Source organism: Corythoichthys intestinalis, chromosome 11 (assembly GCF_030265065.1).
Source record: "Corythoichthys intestinalis isolate RoL2023-P3 chromosome 11, ASM3026506v1, whole genome shotgun sequence".
NCBI classification, from domain to species: Eukaryota; Metazoa; Chordata; class Actinopteri; order Syngnathiformes; family Syngnathidae; genus Corythoichthys; species Corythoichthys intestinalis.
Genome location: NC_080405.1, coordinates 20,132,946 through 20,156,731, shown reverse-complemented (window position 1 = coordinate 20,156,731; position 23,786 = coordinate 20,132,946). Strand labels below are relative to the sequence as shown.

The window sequence follows — 23,786 nt, the reverse complement described above, 5'->3', positions numbered from 1 at the left end:
ATATTCTGACAGAATAGCCAACGACGTCATGCATTAAGAGAGACAATAGCTAATTAATATGCCACCCTGTGGTCTGGGGTGTGAATTGCAACCTGTCAAAATGACGGACGGACTTCAGCTTTTTCCGTCACCGTTTTAAAAAACCGGTCAACGACGGAAAATATTCGGTTAACGCGACCCCTGATATATATACCAGTTTTTAATACCAAACTGTTAATTCAAACGGAATACTGTATATGCGACTGTTTGGAATGATACTTTGTAAATGTGACTAATTATACTAGTCAGCCTCTTTCGGTCATAAACCTCACTACTTATCTCTGTGTGAAATTTATTTTATGAAATCTTTCATTTCAGCATTATGAGTCTGTCATCCTGTTTGACGTCTTTACCGCATATGACACTTCCTCAAAGATTATTCATAGATTTATGGACAGACACATTTCTCAAAAGAAACAACACACCCACTTCACTGAATGCGCGTAATCTGTATGCATAAATAGTAAACAGATGTTTAAATGTTCAGAGTATAACAAACCAAAGCTAATTGAATATGTCCCATAAGAGTGTTTGGAAAAAAAGTTAAGGCTTTAGACATTCTGGAGACAGAGTGTTCTGAAAAGAAGACTGAAATGAATCAAAGTCTGATAAGCCATCGCAACATGTACCATCTCGTTACAGTTTTGTGAAACTTAAAAGCGCCCGCATTTGTGGCCAGTGTGGCTCATGGGGGCTGGAAGAAATGGTTGTCCTTCGGGCCCAAAATACCTGAAGACAAATACGAAGATTAAAGACACTCTTCTGTGATTTGGTTTGTCTCCAAATAGTGCAACCATTTTGTCCTTCATAAAAACTAATAAAGAACTTGTGACTTCTTTTCACCCTGCACTCCCAGACCCTCAATAAATCTGCTTGTCTGAAAATAATCAGCAACACTCCGAAAGAGTTGTTTTATGGATTACAAATTGCAAAACAAAACTCCGGACTCAATCTAAATTGTTTGTATTCTTGTAAATCCATTTTGCACTGCAGGATTCGGCCTAAATGACCCCACTAAAGCTGTTTTCCATCTGTTCATGTGTAGTCGTTGTGGGTATAGTTGACATGCACACAACTGTGTGCATTTTAACACACATTTTTCAGTGTCATGTGTAATGGTGAAACAGTAAGGAATTCCATTCACAAAGTCGTATTTGGCTGTGCTCTTCAAAGGGTTGTTTAATCTTTTCAATAATTTATTACTACTAGATTTGTTATCAAATAGGCCACACTTCATATGAACATGACACGATTAAGTCATAAAAGTTCGCATTCACACGATCTCACTTAGGTGCAGTTTGCAGTCATACCGTACATTCTTTTGAAGGAACAAAAGTTGTCTATAAAGGAATTTGTTATGGAAAACCAAATAAATGTTCCTTCATCTTATTCAAATTCATGAGTAAATACAGAGAGCTTGATATCTTTCACAGCTTTACTCCACAAAGAGGTTAACATTCATTGTTCCTCTTCAGTGACAAAATGGGCTGCCAGCGCTGCATGGAGACTATTAGAAATAAACAAGTGTGCATTCCTCACCCCCTACTCTCAAAAGCACACAGTGATGCTGACCCAATGTACAATTCATTGGAGCACCTGCATAGCGTGTCGGAACTTTCTGTCACAGCTTTTAGCACACAAAAAAACAACAACAAAACCAAGAAAAAAAAAGCTGTCCCACACAAGTAGCCTTATGCTGCAGAAAGATAAATATGCTGAGCAGTGCATGAGTTGATGGTAACATTGCACAAACTAGTCCACATATAAATTCCACAATAGGCATATAAAAGTGTTATCGTAGCTTGAAGCACTGTTGGGAAAGGCAGCATTGTGAAAAAAATGAGCAGAGGCAGCATGTGAAATAGAGAAGGGGGGAGGGAGAGGCACCAAGGGGAGAAAAAGAGGTTGGGGAGGAGGAGGAGGAGGAGAAAAGTTTTATAGAAACTCACAGTGAGAACAAAAAGCGAGAAGCGCACTCACAAGGATAGACTGAGAAAGACACTAGAAATATTCCTCACCATTCAACAGGTACTGTAAACCAGTTTACTTATTTGTGTTCTAGATAGAAATTTGCAATGGTTTATATTTAGAGATTGGTTTGTTTGAATAGAAAACGGATTACTCAATCAACTGAAACAGTTTTCTTACACTTGGATTCAAGTTAAGTTTCCACGGAAACCATTGAACAAGTGTGTGCACTTAATTGGTAGGACTCCAGTAGTATTTTCTCTTTTGTAAAGTTAGGGACTTTTTCCTTCTGGTAATATTTTCCAAGTAAAATCAAAACTTATTTTCCACATTTCCTGTTTAGGTAAAACACAAACATGCATGCTCAGACGTTGCGTGAATACCAAAAAATGTATACAAATAAACAAAAAGTATGATGAATTTTATTTTCCTCCCTAAATTTTTGAGACATTATTTATACCTCATGGTTATTTCCTTTGTTTTGTAATTTTTTTGTTTTTGTTTTAAAATACACACTTTACAACAGGTACTCCTGTCTAATGTGACTCCATTAGAAAAAAATGTTGTGCAAATCTTTTAATTCGTCAGGGGGGGGGGGGGGGGGCTGCATCTCTATCTAAAGATCTCAATTGTTTTAAAATACAACCCCTGGCAAAAAGTATGGAATCACCAGTCTCGGACGAACCCTCACTCAGACATTTTATTATGGAGAACTAACTCAGATAAAAAGCTTGAAAAAATAATGAATTAGTTCCAAAGTGCAACTCTTTAGCATTCAGAAACACTAAAAGAAATGAATAAAAAACATTGTGGTGGTCAGTAAATGTTACTTTTACAGAGCGAGTGCAGGTAAATAAATATAGAATCACTCCATTCTGAGGAAAAATATATCGAATCATGAGAAAGAAATAACAATCAAATAACATCTTTTGTATTTAGTTGCACCACCTCTGGCTTTTATGACAGCTTGCAGTCTCTGAGGCATTGACTTGATGAGTGACAAATAGTATTCTTCATCAATTTGGAGCCAACTCTCTTTAATTGCAGTTGCCAGATCATCCTTGCAGGTGAGAGCCTTGCTGTGAGCCTTGCTGACCATTTCTTTCAATTTCCACCACAAGTTTTCAATAGGGCTGAGATCTGGGCTACTTGCAGGCCATGACATTGACTGGATGAGTCTTTCTCCAAGGAATGCTTTAACAGTTTTAGCTCTGTGGCATGATACATTGTCATCTTGGAAAATGATTTCATTATCCCCAAACATATTTTCAATTGAAGGGATAAGAATGTTGTCTAAAATTTCAATGTAGACTTGTGCATTTATTGAAGTTTTAACCACAGCCATCTCCCCAATGCCTTTGCCTGACATGCTGCCCCATATCATCAAGGACTGAGGGAATTTTGAGGGTTTCTCCAGGCAGTCATCTTTGTAAATCTCACTGGAATGGCACCTAACAAAAGTTCCAGCATCGTCACCTTGTCCAATGAAGATTCTTGACCCATCACTGAAAATAACCTTCATCCAGTCATTCACAGTCCATGGTTGCCTCTCCTTAGCCCATTGCAGTCTTGTTCTTTTCGGTTTAAGTGTCAATGATGGTTTCCTTTTAGCTTTCCTGTATGAAAGTCCCATTTCCTTTAGACGATTTTGCACAGTTCTGTCACATACGTTGACTCCAGCTTCCTCCCATTTCTTCTTCATTTGTCTTGTTGTACATCTTCTGTTTTCAAGACATATGGCCTTTGTCATGACGTTTGGATGCCTTCCTCAGTCTACCAGTACGCTTGACTTTAACAACCTTGCCATGCTGTTTGTATACTTGGTCCAGCTGACTGTGAACAGCCCACATCTTTGGCAACCATACGTGTAGCGTTACCTTCTTCAAGAAGTTTGATAATCCTCTCCTTGGTCTCAAGAGGCATCTCTCTTGTTGGATCCATGATTCTTGTGAATCCACTTGGTCCACAAGCCCTCCAAGGTTTGATAACTGCACGGTTTTTAACTGCTGACTAACGAGCAGATCTAATCTGAGGCAGGGGCCCAATTAAGGAAAGAAAATTGACTGGGTTTGTCTGTATGTTCTACTTAAAATGGAGTGATTCCATATTTTGTTCTTCAGAATGGAGTGATTCTATATTTACTTCCCTGCACTTGCTCCATAAAACTAACATTTTCTGACCACCACAATGTTTTTTATTCATTTCTTTTAGTGTGTCTGAGAGCTGAGGAGTTGCAATTTTGAACTAATTCATTATTTTTTTCCAAAATTTTTTATCTGAGTTTTTTCTACATAATAAAATGTCTGAGTGAGTGCTCGTCCGAGACTGGTGATTCCATACTTTTTGCTAGGGGTTGTACTACTCCAAGCACACTATTAATCCTACTAGAAGCATTGTTTGTACTGGTCCTTCTGAAAATATTAGCGTATTGTGATAAAGTTCATTATTTTCTCTAATGTACTGATAAACATTACTTTCATATATTTTTGATTCATTACACACAACTGAAGTAGTTCAAGCCTTTTATTGTTTTAATATTGATGATTTTGCCAAAAAAGTCAAGAGAAACCAAAAATCCCTATCTCAAAAAATTAGCATATCATGAAAAGGTACTCTAAAGAAGCTACTAACCTTATCATCTGAATCAACGAATTAACTCGAAACCCCTGCGAAAGATTCCTGAGGCTTTTAAAAACTCCCAGCCTGATTCATTACTCAAAACCGCAATCATTGGCAAGACTCCCGACCTGACTGCTGTCCAGAAGGCCATTATTGACACCCTCAAGCAAGAGGCTAAGACACAGAAAGAAATTTCTGAGCGAATAGGCTGTTCCCAGAGTGCTGTATCAAGGAACCTCAATGGGAAGTCTGTAGGAAGGAAAAAGTGTGGCAAGAATTGCTGCACAACCAGAAGAGGTGACCATACCCTGAGAAAGATTTTGGAGAAGGGCCGATTCTAGACCTTGGGTTACCTGCAGAAACAGTAGATTGAGTCTGGAGTAGAAACATCCAGAGCCACCGTGCACAGGCGTGAGCTGGAAATGGGCTACAGGTGCCGCATTCCCCAGGTCAAGCCACTTTTGAACCTGAAACAGCGGCAGAAGCGCCTCACCTGGGTTACATAGAAGCAGCATTGGCCTGTTGCTCAGTGGTCCAAAGAACTTTTTTTAGACGAAAGCAAATTTTGCTAACACCATAACACCATGTCATTCGGAAATCAAGGTGCCAGAGTTTGAAGGAAGACTGGGGAGAAGGAAATGCCAAAATGCCTGAAGTCCAGTGTCAAGTACCCATGGTCAGTGATGGTTTGGGGTGCCATGTCAGCTGCTGGTGTTGGTCTATTGTGTTTTATCAAGGAAAGGGTCAATGCAGCTAGCTATCAGGACATTTTGGAGCACTTCTTGCTTCTATTTGCTGAAAACCTTAATGAAGATGAATATTTCATTTTTCAGCACGACCTGGCACCTGCTCACAGTGCCAAAACCACTGGTAAATGGTTTACTGACCATGGCAATACTGTGCTCAATTGGCCTGCCAACTCTCCTGACCTGAACCGAGTTGGGAATCTGTGGAATATTGTGAAGAGCAAGTTGAGAGACACCAAACCCAACACTGTGGATGAGCTTAAGGCCGCTATCGAAGCATCCTTGGCCTCCATAACAACTCAGCAATGCCACAGGCTGATTGCCTCCATGCCACACCGCAGTGAAGCAGTCATTTCTGCAAAAGGATTCCCGACCAAGTATTGAGTTCATAGCTGATATAATTAATTGAAGGTTGACTTTTTTTGTATTTAAAAACACTTTTTTTGTATTGATCGGATGAAATATGCTAATTTTTTTAGATAGGGATTTTCTGTTTTTCTGGACTTTTTTGCCAAAATCATCAATATTAAAACAATAAAAGGCTTGAACTACCTCAGTTGTGTGTAATGAATCTAAAATATATGACTTTTTTGCCAAAATCATCAATATTAAAACAATAAAAGGCTTGAACTACTTCTGTTGTGTGTAATGAATCTAAAATAATATATGAAAGTCTAATGTTTATCAGTATATTACAGAAAATAATGAACTTTATCACAATATGCTATTTTTTATAGAAGGATTAGTACATATATAAAACACGTTCCCTCTTTCAAAAATTTCCTTGAATTGTGAGGGGGAAGGAATTATATTGTCTATCAAGATTTTATCTATACTGATTGAATGTGTTTGACAAAGTTCTGTACTCTGCCTATAATGCTATTGTTTCTTAGCAAAACCAGTCTCATTAGCAAGTGCACTTATTAAGTGTGTGCATGAAAATGTGAATTTTTGTTATGATTAACATACCAGTAAATTAATGTATTTGTATTGTCATCATCATCAACCATGTGACGTCTCTCCACAGACATGACATCACTACGTAGGAACCCAACTGTGCTTCTCCTCTTTCTGAGTGCCTGGCCTCTCCTTCCCTCCTGCCTTATCACAGACGCTGCATCTACTTCGCCTCCCATCACTCGTCCACGATTTAGATTAATTACCGGTTTAGATCTCGATTATGGTGGGGATTATGGTGAAGATGATGAGTCTGGCAGCAAAAACCCTCCAGAAGTGCATGCCACTACTAGGAGGAAGTTTCTCCAACGGGAAATCTGCAATTTTAACCCTTGTTTGGAGAATCAGGTGCCCTGTGCCAAGCTGTTGGCAGAGACTGGTTGCCTCTGCCCTGGAATTAGTGGAGCTGACCAGTCTCCTCATGCACCACGCTTACACGCACTGATGCCAATCAACAAGGGGGAAAACAGGGGCAAAGTTGAGGTCAAATGGTGTGCTCCAACCTCTGTGGTGACTAAGTACAGAGTAGTGGTGGAAGGACAAGACGAAAAAACAATTGAATTTGGGGAAGCTTTTCGACAAGGTTTGGTCGGGTCTTTGGAAATTGGAACCAAGGTGTGTGTGGAGGCAGTTAATAAAGCAGGACACAGCACACCCACAGAGTTTTCCTGCTTGCGATATGACCCTCCCTCGTCATCAGGCTATGAGGTGTTAGGAGGTATTATTGGAGGAGGGATTCTCCTTTTACTCCTGATCTTTGCTGTGATCCTCTGGAGGTGTCAAAAGAACCGAAATGCAAAGAGAGACTCAACCGATGGACTCGGAAACCCATCATACAGTAAAGAAGAGACGTTGTAAACTAGAAGACACTTAAGGGCAGGCACTTAATAGTTTTTTTTTTTAAAACAATGGAAAACAGTCCAAAAGTGGATTATTTACCATACTAGGAAATATGTAAATATAGAGATTATTGGTGTGGGTTCTTATTTTGTTTTTAAATACCATGTTACATTTCAGGGCTAGAACTACCTATTTTTCCTGGCAATTTACTTTTATAGTTTTCTAGAGCAGTGTTTGTTAATATTTTGTAATAATGACTGAAATATGGGAGTAAAATAATTCTGCCAGGATTATGAGTAATTTACATTTTGTTTTATGGAGTTAAATCATCAGAGCAACCCAAAACTTATTTCCTTGTGAGAAATACAATATAATTTGTAATAGTAATGACTATGTATTACCATGAAGGATAATTCCCTTTGTAGAAAAAAAAAAAAAAAAAATTCTACACCACTTTGGGTTGTGTGATGTCAGGTGATGTGTTTCGGTTTTAATGTATTAAAAGAAAGAAAACATTTTTCCTCTTGACCACAAATTTTTAAAACCTAGAAGTATTTGTTCATTGGACAAAGAAAATTAGGGAAAATTTCAAACAATTTCAACTTGTCTTTTCGTGGTCCACTTTCTAAATCTGGAATATTTAGATATTCGAACTCAAAGATGACCAAATGAAACTATGAACATACCATGTGTATTTAATCGATGGGTCTTTGATTAAAAAATGTTTAGTTGCAATTCAAAAAGGAAATTTGCCAGAAATGTGAGCTGAAGATGCCCCCCCCCCCTTTTTCATGGAATCGGGAGTAGGTGGGGGGGGGGGGGTCTATGCTTAAAAGTGAGAATTGAAAGTTGTTGTTTTTTTCTTAAAGAACATTTGAGCATTCATTTCAGACAGTTTGCCGAAAGGAGGTAGGCAATGTACAGTACTACTGTGTGGTGGTTTAAAGCAATTGATTGCTCTTGGTGTGCTTTAGACCGTCTCTGTAAACAACTGTAAGAGTGTAAGAAATCACAGTTAACTGGTACACCACTTAATGCAGGCCAGACAATTATATACTGTACAGGCCCAAAGTTTGGACACACCTCATTCAATGCAACACAAATGAAGGTCCTAACCCCATTGATAAAGCAATAACTTACACAAATTAAACCTGAAAAGGCATACCTGTTAAGTTGAAAACCATTTTAGGTGACTCCCTCTTGAAACACAAAAAGAGAATGGCAAGTGTGTGCAAATAAAAAAAAAAAAATCAGAGCAAAGGTTGGCTACTTTGAAGATACTGGAATATTATACATGTTTTTAGTTATTTCAACTTTTTTGCTAAGTACATAATCCCACGTGTTCATTGATATGTCTATTACCTTCAGTGGGAATTTACAATGTCAATAGTAATGAAATAGAAATGAAAACGCACGAATGAGAACGTGTGTCCAAACGTTTTGCCTGTACTGTACGCAGACAACTTTCTGTTGGCAATGATGAATAAATCAATATTGATGACAAAATCATGCTCTTAACTGAACGGCTACATTGCATTTTTCACTATAATCATCAGATTCCAAATCAAATCAATTTTGGGGTTATTTCACTTCATTCCATAAAACACAAAAGACTAACAGCTCTCCTTTCTGGCTAATTTCATTTTTTGATTCGTACTTAAAACTCGACCAATACATTTATTATCATTGCTTTTATTAAAACACGGAGTGTCATTGAAAACCAACCAAGATAAACACTAAAATACATGGTTGCTTTTGGTATATTGCACCATGTTCTCATTCATGTCATTGCCCTCCTCTCTCAGACCACTCCTTGTATCCTCCGGTGTAATTTCGTGCACTGGAACACAAGAACACACAAGTGTTGATAGCACTACGTATAACAAATGCAACAGCGCAAGAAAGAAGAGTAAATACAATATTGTCAACAGACAAAGTCTGGATGACTTGTTTATCAAGTACTTTATGAGATAATAAATTGACGTACTGCGAGTAGCCAAGTTGCTTTGCTTTGCATGTGGCCGTTTCCCCTCGTTTTCCCATTTGGCAATGAAAGACCAGCTCTGAGGAGTTGAACTGTGGCTTGTTAACTCCGTATTTTGCTTTGAATTCTTCTGGTGACATCTGTAAGGCCACTTCCACTGCATCAACTGAGTTATAGAAGTGAAAAGAAATGGAAATCAATATTAGTGATTGTCAAATAAGAAAGACAGGTGGAGTTGCAAAACAGCATTCCATACTAGGCTAAGGAGCTTATTTGGTTTGGATTGCTGTATTAGCTAAATGCGCAAAAGGAGCAAACCTGGGATATGAAGAGATCCAGGTATACGTCCCTTGTCCACTTCCGACTGAGTACGGACGTCAATAAGACATATATTTGGGTGCTCCAAAAGTGCTTTCAGATCCTCATATGATATATCCATAATGACTGTAAAGCATAAAAAATATGCAATATGATTGATTAATGTTGAATGCTCCCAATAATTGTCAGCATTTTCTTTTAGGACTCGGATGACAAGACACAATCGCAAAGTAAGTAAAATTGAATTGTAAGCTAACTTGAAACTTCAGTGATAGGATTCCACGCCCAATTAGAACCATGGAAAAAGTTCTATAATTGAGCCTGCACCAGTGAGAACATGACACATGAATCAATATCAAAGCAACACTAGGTAACTTTTCAACCTTTATAAAATATTGTTATAACATTTGTGATGATATGTCGACTGACAACTAGTTGAATGACACCTCTTTTATATCTTGAGGAGGTCTGTATCGCTTTCACCAGCACTAATTAACTTTGAGGAGGGTGGCAGGAACCCTGCCACACAAAAAAAAACCCTACAAATGTGCTCACTGCTTTATGGCATATGTCACTTCCCCCTTTCCCTATTCATCATAAAGACGGAAGTCGATGCTAATGCTTTTGCGCGAATTCTGCATAGATGGCAGAGCAACAAAAGAGACAAAAAGTTTTTTTTCTGAGGAGGAAAAAGAAGGTTAGGCTACCAGGATATACAGAATAAACATTGGCCCGGCTTTCACTCGCTGACGTAACGGCAACCAACCGCACTTGTCAGCGCTGAGTTCGGGTGGGATGGGGGGCTTAGCCACACGTTTGCTAATGTTGCTATTGTTTAGCCACAACTGGATTCATTATGTTATTACCGTATTGGCCCGAATATAAGACGGCCCTGATTGTAAGACGACCCCCTCTTTTTCAAGACTCAAGTTTGAAAAAAGACTTTTTGAACACCAAATTAATTTTTATACAGAAAATAATTACAGTATAACCGAAACAAATGATTATAACAATATATTTGAGAGAAAAAGCATGTTATTGAAATGTAAATAAACCAATCTATTGTGATAAAACAACAAAATTGCAATAACTGCATTAATCATCAAAGTGAAGTCTAACTGTAACTGTAGTCTTGAAACAAATCTGAATAAGGAAAACATTGCAATAAAATAATGCAAACTGGTTAAACTAAAAAGAGTAGCTGAGATCTGTCATGACAGAACATCGCTTCAATGATATCTGGCGCCATCTAGCGTCGTGAATGGGGAGAGTAGCTCAGATCTGTCATGACAGAACATCGCTTCAATGATATCTCGCGCCATCTAGTGTCGTGAATGGGTATAATGTCTAGACCGTGAACATAAGACGACCTCTTCTTTTTCAGTGTTATTTCAATGAAAAAATACCGTCGTATATTCGGGCCAATACGGTACTTTTCATCCTTCACACAGCCGCTGGAAACAGAAATGTTGTTTATTCCATCAGCAGGCGACCATCATGATTGTACGACACTATGTGGGTGTGCGCTGGTCCTCATGGGAACCGCAGTCTTTCTTAAGGCAAAGCACTACCGCCTTTGTCCAAGGCGTCGCTAAAATCGACCAAAACTGAAAAGTTCCCAAGTGTTGCTTTAACTTTTTGAAACGTCAAAATCGTTTGTGTGTTAAAGAAAAGATCTTGACGGTAAATTGATACAGTGAGGTAATTTAGATGTCTAATATAGTATTGGGCTGTTATTGTGTTGTATCCGAGATGGAAAATGCTATTTAAATTGCAGTTTTTTTTTTTTAGCTGTTTTCTGTGTTGTGTTTGTTTTGCATGTGTGCTTGGAAAGTTTACACTTCCTGGTTTGGTCTCACTGCTCGAGTGTTTTGCTGAGTCAGTGCTTGTTCTTCAAGTGACTCATGAATAAACATAGCATTTACTGAAAAATGGCTTCAAATTTTGCACTACTTACAGCATTTCATGCTCGTACGTGTCATTATTATCATTTTAAATGCAAAAACCATGCACGATTGCCGTCTCTAAACTGAAAGTAAAACTATCAGAGCACGTTTCGCTAAATTGATAAACCTCTGAAGCGAGATAAAAATTCCAACCAAAAATAAAGTACTTGGAATATTCACTTACCTGAATCCGTCGTAGTCGAAGACAGCCTGTTAAAGTTTGCAGTGCTGCACAATGAATGGACCACAGAGTGCAAAGTCTTCCTGGTGTTGTGACTAATCATTGGTCTTTCACCGACAAGAGGCGGGACGTATGGAACCAGCGTTTTGACTCTGCGTTGTGTATCGTGACAATCACGACGGAGGAAACCAGTTTTAATTGAGGTGAGCCGAGGTGAGCCACAGTGTCAGACAAAGCCAACAAAAGACAATCCTCTGATCTAATGTGGTGATAAAACATGAACACACAAGTGGCGTTGCAAGCTTACGACAAACCTAATGGAGTCAATCAAATAACAATCCTCCGGTCAAATGCGGTGATAAAACGCAAATGAATGACAACGAAATGTGTTGAAATACCGGTACAGTACTTCATAAATTTGCAAATAGGAACAGAAAGAATTAAAGGGGGCGGACCCACTTTAAAGACTTCAGTGTTACATTAATTATTGACGTAGAGAAACACAAATATAATGGTCTATTTTGTTGACATTTTCTCGAGTGTTTTTTTTTAAATAATTCATTTGAGTTTTCCATGTTGTTGCATTTTTCCAAACAGGAAACTAAAGGGAATCTTGCAACAAATTATTCATTAGATTATAGTTTTTTATTTTTTTTTAATTATTATTATTTATAAGATATTACTTTGTGTTTGGAGGCTGACAACACAAATAGGGGGAGCGAAAAAGATATTTAACACAAAAAAAGCAATTTTTTTCACGTTACTTTTGTTCAAAAGTGAATATTTTTGGTAGTTAATTTTTTTTTAGCCCCATCAGGAACAGAGGCCACAATATTAACATTCGGTGTGGCTCAAAAAGTGATGTTCAGATAAGTGGACCTCATATCTCTATAAAATTATGTTTATTTATTTATTAATTTTTAATAATTACTTATATATATATTAATAACTTATATATTAATCAATGTCCATTTTTTAAAAAAGTATAAAAGTACTATGATTATGAAGAGATACAGAGGTTGGACAAAATAATGGAAAGACCTTAAAAAATCAACAAAAACTAAATATATATGGTGTAGGTCCGCCTTTTGCGGCAATTACTGCCTCGATTCTCCGAGTACAACTTTTGAATTGTTTCCAAAGGAATTTTAAGCCATTCTTCAGTTAAAATACCCTCTAACTCTTTTAAAGACAATGGCAGTGGAAATTGATGTCTTAATTGAATCTCTAAAACTGACCATAGATGCTCAATATTGTTGAGGTCTGGGGATTGTGCCGGCCATAGGAGATTCTCAACTTCATTAGAATATTTCTCATGCCATTCTTTAACAATTATATTCAATGATTATATTGCCAAAATGTTAGGTGTTTCCATTATTTTGTCCAAACCCTGTATACTGTGATTATGGCCCCCAGTAACACTGTAAAGTATTTTTTTAAAACAGTATTTAACTCATGATCTGCCATTGCCAATGATAGACGTTGAATTTATTCAAACTTGGTTGTGATGGTTCATCGATGGCACTACACGTCCAATACATTTGTACTGAGGGGCAAATGAACTGTCTTTTGTTCTCATTGTCATTTTTTTTTTTTTTTTTTTAAACCTTTAGGCCATATCGCCCAGCCCTACGCCACGTAATAAAAAATTACTGCGGGTTTGCATTGGTGTTATTTGGTCAATGAATAAAAATTAATAGCGTAGTCATATTATGTAAGAGTAATATAAAAATACGATTTTTTAAAATTAAAAAGATTATAATAAAATGCATTATAAATTAACAAAGCATATATAAAGAAAATATTTACCCCAGTAATAAAAATATTTTCAAAAATGTACTCTCTCTAAAAGCATTTATGAAAGCCACCCAGAAAGACATTACATGATGTTTTGAAACCAAATTATTGGGTTATAGCACGTGTTGCTTTTAATGTTTGCTTTCCTCCACAACAGAGCTACAAAAAGATGCTGGAACAAATAAAACAGGTAAAATTGGTCCTTAAACAGGTAAATAATGTACATTTCAAATACGAGACGCATAGTTTAAAACGTTATCATTCAATCTGTTGTCGAGAATTCCCCTAATGGTTAGCATACATATTAGCATAGCGACATGTCGGATGTGCTAGTACTAATGCAGTAATTTCCCTTGACCCATAGGCGCTACGGCTCCTTCTACTTTTGGGAAAGAAAGGTCACCCACAAGGGGGGGTTTTAGTGCTTCTCTGGGCCGAATCGGGAACCGCAAACTGCACTGGTATGTAAAACTATTTAGCCATTTTAGAATGCTTCCTTGGCAACAGCTAACGGTGGCAAAGTTCATGCTGATATTCTGTCTACATTTTCAAACTAAGGTTGGTAAGATATTATTCATTCTATCAATTACATAACAACATAAATAACAAAATATATTTATTACATAACCCTGTAAACTTTTTCGATGTACAGTAGGCTTATATGTTGTTGTGGACTCACCTGCATCATCAAATGATTTTTGTACTCCTCAGAAATTTATAAACAAATACGGAATTTGCCACAGGATATCTTATTCCAGATCACATTTTAAATGTGATGGGTTGTGTCAGCGCCTTAAAATCCCTCCAATAAATACAAAAGATTTCAGAGACTAATAAACCTTTAATTTCCTCACTTGAAAAAACAACAACAATTTGGCCTGTAGTCTAGATTAGTTTAGATTACTGGTCCTGAGAGAGGAAACCTAAACAAAGTCTGAAAAGTGTGTCCCCCATATGTTGTGCAGTTGCAGCTGCTGGTCCTAAGTGGAGGAGAATCCAACCGGAAACACTCCAGAATGGTATATACTGTATACTCACACATGTAGCTCTCTAAATACTGTCAGTCATGCCATTTTTTTGTTTTGCATTAGTCCTCACAGATTTAAAGTTTACCTGCACAGGACCACTTCCTGAGCCTGCCCTACAGGATCTATGCACTTTTACAGACAAGCACGGCTCATTGAAATTTCTGCTATCCTTTCAAGTATAAACAGCACTAATTGTTTGAAAGTATTTCGTCCAAAAAAAAAAAATCTTGTCTGGTTGTCTCTTGATGCTGCATATAGGCAAAGGATTTCAGATGCTTCAGTCCAGAGTGGCCTGCCCGTATCAAAGCTTTCCTAACCATATTTAGTCTGGCAAATGCAGCAGTAGGCATGATTCTGTACACACATATTTCACATTCTTGAACTGAAGTGGGAAGAGTAAGTGCTCACTCTCATTTTATAGATAAGAGTGCACCTTCGATGTAAATTTCCTCAGCAGACCATTCTGGAAGAATTCAGGTTTGTATTATTTATGTAGCAGTGCACTTCAAGTGGAATTCCGTATGTACGTATTTATCACTTCAACATTCAGCAAAGACAAAAACATTTAGCTAGTTGTCTTCATTTCAGTGGTTCAATTTAGTTATCAACATGTTTTGACTTTTACTGTAATTTGAAGCCAAAAGACCAATGCTTATCAAATACCAGACATCAACTAAGTATATTTCGAATTTAAATAACTATGAAAAATATCTGTCACTGTGATAATAACCTAATGTTTATATTCTTGCAGCGCAAACTTCACTAGGAGACTCACACTGGCAATGAGACAATCATTGATGTTGGATGTCACCTGCAGTTTCCTGTTAGTAGCAGTCGGTCAAGTTCATGTAAAGTTACCACTTTAACCACCACACATCTGCTAATAGTACTGTACTCTGTTTTCTCCCAGAAAAACACCTACATTTAACATTTTTTCCAATTGTGGTTTTTACACTAGTGTGGAACTGTTCTGGCTAATAGTCTGATCTTTTTCCTTCCCTCTCATGTATAACTAAAAAAGTTTACAATCAAATGTGAGAATTTATTATCGACATGCCAGTTTAAAAAAAAAAAAAAAATCATGCAACTCTATTATTGAATATTTAACTACTGTCACTAATTAATGCATGACTCTTAAAATATGCTGTCATTAATTTATCCTATTTGATATTTGAAGTGCCAACAAGCTAGTCAAAAATGGAAGTTGGTGTCCCGGTGGGCACCCTGTCTTGGGCAGTATGTTGCCTATCAGCATTCCACCTGAGACCATGGACAGAGGCCTCTACGGGGAACTCAGCATGCAGCTTGTATCTCTGTTGTCACCTTGTGTACTGCCATACCCCAATCTCAGAACCATTCTAACACATGTGGAAGTATCCTTTCATTTTTGAATGCTATTATTTCATATTTATTAAGCTAATTTCTTCAAGAGGAAATTCGCCCCACACGCAGCATTTGTTTTATTATTATTATGTTTTTTTTTTTTTTTTTTTTTTTTTTTTTTTTTTTTTTTTTGCAAATCATGGAACCCGATCACACAAGTCATAGTGGTATGAAAAAGTGTCTGAACCTTTTAGAATTTCTTACATTTCTGCATAAAATCACAATCAAATGCGATCTGATCTTTGTCAAAATCACACAGATGAAAAACAGTGTCTGCTTTAACTAAAACCACCCAAACATTTATAGGTTTTCATATTTTAATGAGGATAGTATCCAAACAATGACAGAAGGGGGGGAGTAAGTGAACCATCACATTTAATATTTTGTGGCCCCCCCTTTGGCAGCATTAACTTCAACCAGACGCTTCCTGTAACTGCAGATCAGTCTGGCGCATCGATCAGGACTAATCTTGGCCCATTCTTCTTTACAAAATTGCAGTATTTCAGTCAGAATTCTGGGATCTCTGGCATGAATCGCTATCTTTAGGTCATGCCACAGCATCTCAATGGGGTTCAAGTCTGGACTTTGACTTGGCCACTCCAGAACGTGTATTTTGTTCTTTTGAAACCATTCTGAAGTTGATTAACTTCTGTGTTTTGGATCATTGTCTTGTTGCAGCATCCATCCTCTTTTAAGCTTCAACTGTCTGACAGACAGCCTTAGGTTTTTCTGCAAAACATCCTGATAAATTGTTCAATTCATTCTTCCATTAATAATTGCAAGTTGTCCAGGCCCCAAGGTAGCAAAACTAACCCAAATCATGATGCTCCCTCCACCATGCTTCACGGCGGGGATGTTGGTGAGCTTTTCCATTTCTCCTCTACACATTACGTTGTGTGTTACTCCCAAACAAATCAACTTTGGTTTTATCAGTCCACAAAACATTTTGCCAAAATGTCTGTGGAGTGTCCAAGTTCCTTTTTGCGAACATTAAATTTGCAACAATGCGGTTTTATATAGCGGTGACTTCCTCCGTGGAGTCCTTCCATGAACACCATTTTTGGCCATAGTTTTACATATACAGTAGTTGATGTGTGCGCATAGATATTGGGCTGTGCCAGTGATTTCTTTAAGTCTTCTGCGCTGAACTCTTTGTGTCATCTTTGGTGGACGGCCTCTCCTTGGGAGAGAAGCAACAGTGCAAAACTCTCCATTTGTGGACAACTTCTCTGACTGTCGATTGATGAAGTACCGGACTTGGAGAGAGATGGTTCTGTATCCTTTCCCAGCTTTATACAAATCAACAATCCTTGATCGCAGGTCTTCAGTTAGCTCTTTTGACCAAGGCACGATGCACATCCGACAATGCTTTTCATCAAGATAATTCTTACCAGGTGTGTGTTTCATAGTGAGCAGGGCAGCTTTAAACCACGCATCAGTTATTGGGCACACACCAGAATTAAAGTGTTTGGTCAAAATGGTTTTCAATTGCTCTTTAAGTCTCCTTAGGCAGAGGGTACACTTACTTATTTTTCCCCCTTCTGTCATTGTTCACATGCTGTCCTCATTAAAATATGAAAACCTATAAATGTTTGTGTGGTTTTAGGTAAAGCACTGTTTTTTCATCTGTGTGATTTTGACAAAGATCAGATCACATTGATTGATGGTGATTTTATGCAGAAATTCCAAAGGGTTCAGATACTTTTTCATACCAGTCTACATTAGCAATGCTGAAACTCTTCAGTTCAGTTCAGTGCACCTCTACCCATGACACAGACTTTCAGTATATTTATTTTAACAGAAACTTTTTTTTTTTTTGGACCATAATCGTCTGGTTCCAAACTTGAATGATTTTTATGAGTTTCTGCCACCACACCAAATAGTCATATCTTCTCACACAAAACCTACATACTGTACATGAAACATCTTTAACCTTTGGTTAGGTGATGGCTTACACTCCTTCTAATGTTCCCATGACGTTCCGTTTCGCCTTCTTCCGCAATCTCTTGGCTCATCCGAATTGCCAGGAATTGATTCCGCGAATCCTGCATGGGCCCTCTCTAACAGGTTAGATGTCAAGTTTTATAGGGAGCAGCACTCATAGCACGTAGTCAAGATTCATAGAGTATAATTTTCTAAACAACCCAACATTAAACATACGTTCTAAAACATTAGTGACTTTTTAACATAGGATTAAATTTCAATAGTTTTAAGAAGCAAGAGCCCTATGTTTACAAAAGAGTGAGTGTAAGCACAATGATGGCACAAATCGGCTTGTTAAATGCACCCACATTACTTTGGTCTAAAGAAATTCAACTTATGTAACGAATAATAGTTCCCACATTGAAAGAAGATGCTCTGGGGTTCTGTGACAACAGTGATGGGGGATAAATAACGTTCACATGCTAAAAAAAAGACTGCTGATATTAATTCACTCAGCTCAGTTTTTAGCAGGACAAAAGCGTTAAAAAACAAAAGGAAAAAAAGTAGTTTCTCATTTGGAATGATCTGTTTTTCTTCTCAGCTGAACGAAAGATCTGTTTGAAATTATTTTAACAAGCTCAGTGTGCCTGTTTTGCTGCATAAAATTACTTCCAGGTTTGATGAAGACTGAAGCTTACGCTGTAGTTGTTTTCAGGCCTGTGGAATTATCCCACATATTAGCCACTGACTCAGTCGCCTCAGCGAAATATTCTGTCATAGAAAATGATATGATTCAGATTTCCCAAAATGCACTATTGTGTAAAAGGGAAGTTTGATATACAGGCTGTGAGGGAATTGTTCATCTATTGGTTCTAGCTTGTGTTCACATCTGCTAATGCTTGCATAATGTGGTTAGGGGGGAAAAGTTGTTTGTTTTTGGTTTCGCTTCAAGCGTGAATCAAGTTTCTCGAATGGCATAAATTTAGACTTAAAGATTGTGTAAAATAGTTTTGATGTTTTCTATCTAAATAAGTTTCAAGATAAGATTGGAAAACATGTGCAAGGTCTGAGAACAATCTGGCAAGTTATAGCAGTTATAGAGTTAGAGTATAGAAAGTTACAGCAATAAACTCCTTTCACCTCGTAGACAGGCAGTATTTTTTGGGGTCTAAATAAGGGATTTACCGACCTTGGCAAACCCTTTGATTTTTTTTTTGCATTCCCCCTTCCCCACACATGGACTAAGCAATGTCAGTTGTTATTTTGGACAATTTTGAGATGTCTTTTTTTTTTTTTTATTACAAAGCCCATTTACCATCCACTACATAACACTATTAGTGAGTAGACCATGCCTATACTCCTATCGTCTGCTGGCATGGAGCTGAGAGCGAGGTGTGTCGAGCCAATAATTTTGCCGATAGATGTGCTTCTAACTGGGTTCATAAAGCCTCGGAGGGATGGAGGAGGGATCGAGTCATGCCAAAAATGTGGCTGACAGATGCTTCTTCCTGTGTACACTGTACACGATCACAAAGCCTCACTGGCATGGTCGATGAGTTGTGTCAGCATAGGAAACCAGTTAGAAAAGTTAGATGAGTTCTCAATGTTGTAACAAGTTGAGGTAGTTGGCAGTTGGCAATTGAGTCGGGCGTGGTTTGAGCACAGTCAACGGATCCACCTACAATATATCTACCAAGACTGGACAGCCCTGGCCTTATTTTTCTCCATTTTGAAGACTTATGGCATATAGTTAGCAATTTTTTTTATTCATTCAAATTTGGTGTGCTTGTTAACTTTTTTAGAGGGCGTGTCAAATGATGTATTGACAAAAAAAGAAAAAAAAAAAAAAGCTACAATGCTCAAGTAGGTCGAAATCCAGCGTAGGGCTACTGTACCTTTAAACACGTTTTGTTTTTCCTTGAGATAACTGTTGTTGTGATTTGGTCTAAATAAATAAAAGTTGATTTTATTTTATTATATTTAGAACACATCCATAACTGAACAGTATGGACATGCAGATGACAATGTTTTTTTGACCCCCTTAGAATGCTTCAAAGTGCACCAAAATCGGCAGGCAGGTCAAGACAGGTGCTTGTAAAGACACATTCCAAATACACTATGTACCGCCCCCTAGCAGTCATTCTTTGTCCCGCCGACGCTTTGAGCCCTACTTAGACCCCCTCAAAATGTTTCAAAACTCACTAAACTCAACAGCCAGGTGAACACTGGTGAAAACTTTGATAAAATGTAAAAAAAAAAAAAAAAATTTAAAAAAAAAATTTATATATATATATATGTGTGTGTGTGTGTGTGTGTGTGTGTGTGTGTGTGTGTGTGTGTGTATAAATATGCGTAAATGTGTGTAGCGCCCTCTAGGAACAAAACCAACATTTCATTTCATTTTTTTTTTTTTTTTAAGGTAAAAGAGGTGATAACGCAAAGGTTAAAATTTAGAACACATCAGTACTATATGAATGGGATACCATACGTGGTGCCCAGACTGCCGTTAGTACTGCAGAGCGTGTACCCTGCCCCGCCCTGGTAACGATACAAAGGACATTCCACTGTTTTGTGCTTTTTTTGTGGTTACACTTTTGTATAGTATTTTGGTTTATATAATTGCAAAGAGATAGTGGCGGTATTAACACTGTGAATATTCTCATTCATCCAGGTCATTCATTCTCTCGGTATTGAATAGCTGGCACCTAGATTAGTTTGTTTTTATATTTGTGCTGTGATCTGAGCAGGCTTTATCTGTGCCCCACATGCAACAAGGCTTAAATTGGGCCTGATAGTAGTATTAAATGGTATATTATATTGGAACATTTCATACAAGGCTGATATGCCATATGCACATCTCGCCACTTAAAAGTTACAGTATATATCTAAAATTCACACCCGTCTAATTTCTTAATTTCAATCAGGTAATCTGAATGAGTAGCATTGTAGTGTACTTTAATGTTGTCTACCGGTATTTTGGATTTTATGTTTTTTTCCTTTATGTCTTTGATCATTCTCTGCAGATCCTTTACATGAAGGCAGAATTGTGTACTCTGTGGAGGACGAAACCTGTCAGGAACCTGAGAAAAAGTTAGATTTGCAGCCCGTAAAACAGAAACTCTTGATCTTCCTCCTCTTTCAGCACACTGACCCATTTGCATCGCAATTGATGGACTTCATTGGTGAGAGACTGGTGCAGCAAACCCAAAACTAGATTTTCAGTCTCACTGCTTCTGATGATGAGGAGAAATTGAGTTTAAGGATTCACATTGAAATGACTCTACCCTCAATTTTTTTTCAATCGTAGTAACTGAAGCCCTGATTGAGCACCACCTGGAGGATATTCTGAACAACAACGGACGTGCAATTACAGGAGCACTGCTCAGTGAGATAAGTAACACAATGATGGCTCAGGATTGCAGAAAGAAGGCAGGTTCAGTCTGACACACACACAGTAAACTACTGTCATAGTTAAGATACTAAAGGTGTGTGTATGTTTGTGCGGAAAGGACCAAGAGAAGCTGCTTTCGGCAGCTGAGGTAATTCTCAGCGCGTCCATCAAGATTGTGAGCTGCAGCACCAACCTGAACTTCAGACAAGCCTGCATGAGTCGCATGCAGGTGACATTTTAATGTTTTGGAATTTTTTACTTTACCAGATGATTACAGCCAATTTATGTGTGTGCAGGTGAGCGATACACATGGGCTGGCCGCCTCTCTCCGTGAAGCCTTGCTAAGGGTGATATCATGGAGATGTAAGCCCAGGACACGTTGCTATAACGCTCAGGTACCCAGGAGGCTCGTTAAATTTGGGGTAAATATTATTGTGATGACGTGCGGCATGTGCTATATTTCTTTACTTTAACAGATAGAAGAACATCTGCAAAGTTCTGAGGTCTCGAGAGAAGAAATTTGACCCTTAATGTGTATATATAGTATGGTAACCAGTATTTGTTTTTTAATTTTGAAGAAGCAGTTTTCTAAAGAATAGTTTGTACACAGTACATGGTTCTTTTAAATGTACAGTTGTTGAATAACAATATGTTCAACCTTTTGTTAAGAATTCGAAATTTGTCAAACCGCATATACAAGAGCAAAAGCTTACTAATCAAGCATTCCACAACATGTACACGTGGACAATAAATCCACAGCACATTTTCTATTATTCAAATTCATATTCTGTATGCACACGCAATGTTAATTTAGCCTAAATAAAATTTTGACTGGCTTATGAAATGAAACAACGCTCTTGTTTTGCAGCAGTATCTTCCTTATCTTATGACCCCAGAGCTGTGTTATCGTTTTAAACAACTACAAGCGAAACCAAATGTGTACAATAGAGACTTGTCACATCACCCAGTTGGTGAATATTCCTGCTGTGGGGTGCTGTGGAAACACACAGTACCATGAAATCATCAGGGGTGTTGTGGGAAATTAATTATCTTATTAATTATTAATATTTTATATATATTTTTTGCCATTTTAAAATTATCTTTCTTCACTTATCAATGACGGTGACGAATTGTGACCGGATCAGCCTGTAGTGTGTTTTTCCACTTTAATTTTGAGCATAACTCCAAATCCAGACCTTCATGGTTTGATACATTTGATTTTCATTGTTAATGTTTGTGTGATTTTGTTGTAAGCGCATTCAGCTATGGAGAGAACACATAGTATTTCGTTAACTCAGATCTACAACGTGTGTCTTTACTTTTCTCTTTATTTTTTTGTGTAGTGTACATATCATTGCTTCCTTTGTGGTGATTACAATCAACAACAGCATGATTTCTGGAGTGTTTTAAGTCAGCACATTGAATGTCACTGACAGCGGCACAGCGGTCATCCACGTCACAGTTCTGAGAGCAAAGATCCCGGGCTCTGGCCTCCGTGTGTAGAGTTTGCATGTTCGCACTGGGTCTGCGCCGGTTTTCTCCGTATACTCTGGTTTCTTCTCACATCCCAAAAACATGCAGGGTAGGCTGATTGAACAGTCCAAATTGTCCATTGGTATGGGTGTGTGCATGAATGGTTCATTGTCTCCTTATGCCCGATGATTGGCTCGCAGCCATTTCAGGGTGTACCCAGCCCCTACTGCCCATTGTTATTTGGGATAAGCTCCAGCACCCCTGTGACTCTCTTGATAAGCAACATAGAAGATGAATGAATGCCATTGACGACGACTGACGTTGAATCCATTTGAACAGGGAGGTTCTGGCAGCGAATGTTCATTTTTCAGTGTGATCATTCACTGCCAGCCCCTCTCAAGCACAATAGATTGGACGTCTACCACCATCACTGACAGACAATGAGTTTTATGTAAAAAAATATATATATATATATTATTCCTCATGTTTAGCGTACCGCACGAATGCTATTTTTAGACCGTGACGTCACCATCGTAAGGTGGAAGTGGGTCTTTATAGACACGCCCTCACATACAATCCATATTATTTCTGCGTTTTCTCTCCGGTAATCTTTCAAAAAAGAACATGCCGATTAAACACTGCTGCTATGGAACTTGTAGAAACGACTCTAGACATTACGACATATGAAGGATGTTTTCTTCATACGTTTCCCGAAACCAAAAACCCGGAGGATAAAATGTGAAGAATTGGTCAACTTACGCGAACGTCCAAAAGATCAGTTTAACGCCAGCAAGGTGAAGCCATTCACATTTAATATGCAGTAAAAAATTTGTTTGGGGCCATGGTCCTACAGAGGACTAAGAGGTAAGCGATTTTGATATTTTTACTTTTTTTTTTTTGTGTGGCGTTTTGCCGTGCTGCTTCTGTCTGACAATGAATGACCTAAAAAAAAATAAAATGGTATCTACTGCCACTGTTACCTCTTCTGTTGTACAAAAACAACTCTAGTAATGGGAAGTGTATATAAATTATAGAATTAAGATTTGTTGTTAATGAAAAAATTTAAAGTGTTTGTTGGCTGTCACAGAGTAGCATTTGCAATTGCTACACAAAATAGCAATGTAAATTGCCCCCAAGAACGGTCAGAGACGTAAGACAACCAGAGGATACAATAATGTATATAAGAAAGACAG

General features: G+C 37.9%; 3 protein-coding genes across 4 annotated transcripts; 2 read left to right on the top strand and 1 right to left on the bottom strand.

Annotated features, from left to right (window-relative positions):
* The first annotated feature begins 1,921 nt into the window (after positions 1 to 1,921).
* On the top strand, positions 1,922 to 7,869 carry si:ch1073-303k11.2 (leucine-rich repeat neuronal protein 4). The gene is made up of 2 exons (XM_057851121.1): positions 1,922 to 2,067; positions 6,400 to 7,869. The coding sequence occupies exon 2, from the start codon at positions 6,402 to 6,404 to the stop codon at positions 7,185 to 7,187; it is 786 nt and encodes a 261-aa protein (XP_057707104.1). The 5' UTR covers positions 1,922 to 2,067; positions 6,400 to 6,401; the 3' UTR covers positions 7,188 to 7,869.
* Positions 7,870 to 8,019: 150 nt separating this feature from the next.
* Positions 8,020 to 22,797, top strand: zgc:195212 (DUF4554 domain-containing protein). 2 transcript variants are annotated; one of them, XM_057851119.1, is made up of 15 exons: positions 8,020 to 9,701; positions 13,553 to 13,585; positions 13,760 to 13,856; positions 14,361 to 14,414; positions 14,487 to 14,599; positions 14,682 to 14,765; positions 14,845 to 14,900; positions 15,175 to 15,246; positions 15,601 to 15,796; positions 17,750 to 17,873; positions 20,753 to 20,911; positions 21,037 to 21,158; positions 21,239 to 21,349; positions 21,417 to 21,515; positions 21,597 to 22,797. In XM_057851119.1, exons 1-15 carry the CDS (start codon positions 9,681 to 9,683, stop codon positions 21,642 to 21,644), a joined length of 1,389 nt encoding a protein of 462 aa, XP_057707102.1. In that variant the 5' UTR covers positions 8,020 to 9,680; the 3' UTR covers positions 21,645 to 22,797. The 2 variants fall into 2 exon arrangements, with proteins under 2 accessions (XP_057707102.1, XP_057707103.1); XM_057851120.1 differs by lacking the exon at positions 8,020 to 9,701 and adding an exon at positions 11,729 to 11,801.
* Positions 8,860 to 12,043, bottom strand: LOC130924502 (thiosulfate:glutathione sulfurtransferase-like). Its single transcript, XM_057851122.1, has 4 exons — positions 11,602 to 12,043; positions 9,472 to 9,597; positions 9,157 to 9,319; positions 8,860 to 9,009 (listed from the first exon to the last, which is right to left on the bottom strand). The coding sequence occupies exons 1-4, from the start codon at positions 11,699 to 11,701 to the stop codon at positions 8,955 to 8,957; spliced, it is 444 nt and encodes a 147-aa protein (XP_057707105.1). The 5' UTR covers positions 11,702 to 12,043; the 3' UTR covers positions 8,860 to 8,954.
* Positions 22,798 to 23,786: the final 989 nt, after the last annotated feature.

What these genes read in the sequence shown, in the direction of transcription:
- zgc:195212 (XM_057851119.1), top strand. Translation starts at nt 9,681, where the DNA reads ATGACAAGACACAATCGCAAA. An exon ending in GATGTCACCTGCAGTTTCCT is followed by an intron (nt 15,247 to 15,600) that starts GTTAGTAGCAGT and finishes TGATATTTGAAG; the next exon opens with TGCCAACAAGCTAGTCAAAA. An exon ending in CCATTCTAACACATGTGGAA is followed by an intron (nt 15,797 to 17,749) that starts GTATCCTTTCAT and finishes ACCTTTGGTTAG; the next exon opens with GTGATGGCTTACACTCCTTC.
- si:ch1073-303k11.2 (XM_057851121.1), top strand. Translation starts at nt 6,402, where the DNA reads ATGACATCACTACGTAGGAACCCAACTGTGCTTCTCCTCTTTCTGAGT.
- LOC130924502 (XM_057851122.1), bottom strand. Translation starts at nt 11,701, where the DNA reads ATGATTAGTCACAACACCAGGAAGACTTTGCACTCTGTGGTCCATTCA. An exon ending in TTCGACTACGACGGATTCAG is followed by an intron (nt 9,598 to 11,601) that starts GTAAGTGAATAT and finishes TATGCTTTACAG; the next exon opens with TCATTATGGATATATCATAT. An exon ending in AAGCAACTTGGCTACTCGCA is followed by an intron (nt 9,010 to 9,156) that starts GTACGTCAATTT and finishes CTTGTGTTCCAG; the next exon opens with TGCACGAAATTACACCGGAG.